Genomic DNA, 3,839 nt, shown 5'->3' on the forward strand with positions numbered 1-3,839 from the left:
AGGCCAGATAACTGGATGTTTGATCTAAGGCATGGTTATTGGATGTTTTGAGAATTTGGAAGTAATTACACTTGCTTGATCCTTGTGTCATGATATGGAAGGATTTTGCTCTCCCTTTCTCCTTGGGGGTATATAAGGGTTATGAGAAATAACTTTGGGCAGATACCGTATTCACTGGAAGCCCTTCCAACACTATCTTCTGTCTCTTGATATGGAAGGATTTTGCTCTCCCTTTCTCCTTGGGGTATATAAGGGTTATGAGAAATAACTTTGGGCAGATACCGTGTTCACTGGAAGCCCTTCCAACACTATCTTCTGTCTCTTGTCCATTTCTTTCCTCAATCCTCACTCCCCCTTTGAAGCACATTCAAATAGGTCAGCTTGTTTCTGACAAATTTGAGAGTAGAGAGAGATGGCTCCGCAGTTAAGAGCACTAATTACTCTTCCAGAGGACCCAGGTTCAGTTCCCAGCACCTACATAAAAGGTCATAACTTCCTGTATGTCCAGATCCAGGGAAATTCAACACTCTCTTCTGGTGTCTATGGGTACTGCATGCATGTGGTGCTCATACACACACATGAAGACAAACACTCATTCACATAAAATAAAATGCAATTGGAGGTTTCACTCTTGCCCATCAGTTCCTGAATAACCACTCAGAAGCTTAATATTACTTCTAAATGTTTGGCTGATGGCTCAGGCTTATTATTAGCTAGCTCTTATATCTTAAATTAACTCATTTCTATTCATCTATGTGTTGTCACATGACCATGGTGTTACCTCATTTTCTACATGTCTAGCCTCCTCAGTGGCTGGACGGTATCTCCCAGACTCTGCCCCTCCTCACTTATCTCTATATTTGGATTTCCCTTCTGGTTCTACCCTGCCTTGCCATAGGCCAAAGCAGATTTATTTATCAACCAGTGAGAGTAACACATATTCACAGCATACAGAAAGATATCCCACATCAATAAAATAATCTTTTTTCTTCTCTTTCTGTCCTACCTCACCTAGCTCTTTTTTCCCCTGACCTTGCAGTTGAGCTTCTATTGGAACATTTCTGGATAGCCAGCTTTTTTTGGGAAAAAGAAAAGGGTGAACTGCTAGTTTTCCTGTTTAGATAAAACAGAAAGTATATAATTGGCCCAAATTAACTCCAAATCTCTTCTCCCTCATGTAAGCCCTATGGTATTCACTTGTAAAAAGTGCCATTCCTAGATAATGGCAGTGGCAAATACCTTTTTTTTTTTTTTTTTTGGTTTTTCGAGACAGGGTTTCTTTGTGGTTTTGGTTCCTGTCCTGGAACTAGCTCTTGTAGACCAGGCTGGTCTCGAACTCACAGAGATCTGCCTGCCTCTGCCTCCCGAGTGCTGGGATTAAAGGCGTGTGCCACCACTGCCTGGTGGCAAATACCTTTAATCCCAGCACTGGGGACTGGGGTGGGTAGCAGAGGCAGGCAGATCTCTGTGACTTCAAGGCCAGCCTGGTCTACAGAGCAAGTACCAGGACAGCCAGGAATACACACAGAGAAACTCTGTCTTGAAATATAAAACAAGACAAAGAAAAATGGCATTCCGCCGCACGCCTTTAATCCCAGCACTCGGGAGGCAGAGGCAGGCGGACTCTTGTGAGTTTGAGACCAGCCTGGTCTACAGAGCGAGTTCCAGGACAGGCTCCAAAGCCACAGAGAAACCCTGTCTCAAAAAACTAAAAAAAAAAAAAAGAAAAAAGGCATTCCTAGTCCCATAAAACCTGGCATAAGTAGGCAAAGCTTGATTATGAGGCAGGAATTTTTCCTAAGAGCAATCAACTCTTTGATATTTTTTCTGACCTTATAGAATGCTTTCTAAATTGATGTCCCTAGCAGCATTGTTATGGAGTCTTTAAGACAGTGTTTGCCTCTAATGTGGTCTTTAATGTTTCACTGGCTGTGAGTTCATAGGCTCTACTGTGGAGCTCTGCATGTTTGTATAAAGACTCTCCCAGGACCCCAATGACCACAGCAGAGCAGTCAGACAGGAGAGCAAGAGGCTGGGTCCCGCCTCGACAGCTGCATTGTGCAGTCACAGCCTCCTTTTGTTACTAAGCAACAAAAAGCTGACCTGTTGAGGTTCTCTCTCCTCAGATGTAGCATCAAAAAGACAAGAGGAAAGTTTCCCTTTTTGGCTGTCTTCGTGGAAGGATGCAAAGTGCTTTAATCGGCTCCTGGGTAAGAATTAATCCTGACCCTCCGGCCAGTGTGAAGTCATGAAGACAAAGTGAGGTGCCAACCGCATCAGCATCCTTATCTGGGTGGCAGAGGCCTTGAGCTGCCCTCTCCCCCTCCATATCTCCACACCCCTGAAAGTTGCCTTGCTCCCCAATCTCTTGCTAGCCAGCCAGCCTCTTAGCTTATAGCATTTAGTTCTTCATTGTCTTTCCAAGATTCATTAAACCTTCAGGACTAATTGTTCTCTAATTGGCAGCATCGGGATATCAATATTTTTATTTATTTCCCAGGCCCATCCCCCCGGAACACAGTGAATGGTGTTGAACTCAAATATTGCTAAACTGAATAAGGAGTGAGGGGAGCCCACACATAGTGCAGGACCAGGTAGACACTTAAGGTACAAATCCTCAGTGAAATAGAAGGAGATCTCAAGAGCCCACTGTTGGGCTGGAGGCCAGCCTCAATCCAACTCCCTCTGCTTAGGGTTATGATTATGGAGGACTCTGATCTCCAAAAGGACTCAATACAAAAGGCTTGGGTCATAAGAATCCCTCGAATGATATCAGCACAGAACAGTCCTTCCACAAAGATTTACTCTTTAAAAAATGAACTTTTTGTTCTTTTATGTGTATGAATGTTTTCTCTGTATGTATATATGTGTGTCTGGTGCTCAAGGAGGACAGAAGGTGGCATCAGATTCCCTAGAACTAGGAATATAGATGTTTGGGAGCTACCATTTGGGTGCTGGGGATCAAACTTAGGTTCTCTGGATGAGCAACCAGTGTTCTTACCTAGTGAACTCCCCAGCATTAAAATAAATGTTTTTATTCTTTGGCCATATAATTCATATACGTACATGTATTTGATCATTTTTACCTCCCCTCCCCTTTCTTACCCCACTCTGAGTACAACTGAACCCCTTATATTTCCAACACAGCTCCTTCTACTCTCTTGTCCTTTGTTTATTTTTTTATTTTTTGAGACACAGTCTTCCACTGTAGCTCAGACTGGCCCCAGAACTTTCTATGTAGCTCAGTATAGCCCTAAATTCACAGTACCCTCCCACCTCAGACGTAGCCACTGCTTAGATTACAGTCATAAGCCACCATGCCTGGCTGACGAGTGCTCATTTCTGGTTTTCACTAGTACCTTCCGGTGGTATATCTGGAAGGGCCTCTATTGCTTATATTCTCTGTTGGGAAGGTCTTCCTTGAGTGACCCATGTCCAGAGGTGCTCATTTTTGCCCCAGAATAGCAGAGTATATGGCAAATGAGTGTTCACAGCCTTGTCAGTAGGTTAAAATAAACATCTATTGGATTCTTGGTTCTCAGGGCCCTTGACCCACTATTAATATTGTGGGGAGAGAAACAAAGGGGACATGCTTTCAGATCTAAGGGAAGCACCACCCCACTCAACAGTAGCTTTACCTACAGAAATATAGTCTGGCACACACCTTTAATCCCAGCACTCGGGAGGCAGAAGCAGGTGAATCTCTATGAGTTCAAGGCCAGCCTGGTCTACAGAGTGAGTTCCGGCAGGACAGCCAAGGCTGTTACACAGAGAAACCCTGTCTCAAAGAAAGAAAGAAAGAAAGAAAGAAAGAAAGAAAGAAAGAAAGAAAGAAAGAA

The 3,839-nt window shown here is 43.6% G+C and overlaps 1 protein-coding gene across 1 annotated transcript in view; it reads left to right on the forward strand.

Annotated features, from left to right (window-relative positions):
* The first annotated feature begins 2,120 nt into the window (after positions 1-2,120).
* Positions 2,121-3,839, forward strand: part of C5H3orf84 (chromosome 5 C3orf84 homolog) — a 14,860-nt gene continuing 13,141 nt past the window's right edge. Inside the window, exon 1 of the mRNA XM_005347906.2 lies at positions 2,121-2,210. Coding sequence (XP_005347963.1) covers positions 2,184-2,210 — 27 coding nt within the window. The 5' untranslated portion in view covers positions 2,121-2,183. The remainder of the gene's footprint in view (positions 2,211-3,839) is intronic.

The sequence above is a fragment of the Microtus ochrogaster genome, chromosome 5, assembly GCF_000317375.1.
Source record: "Microtus ochrogaster isolate Prairie Vole_2 chromosome 5, MicOch1.0, whole genome shotgun sequence".
NCBI classification, from domain to species: domain Eukaryota; kingdom Metazoa; phylum Chordata; class Mammalia; order Rodentia; family Cricetidae; genus Microtus; species Microtus ochrogaster.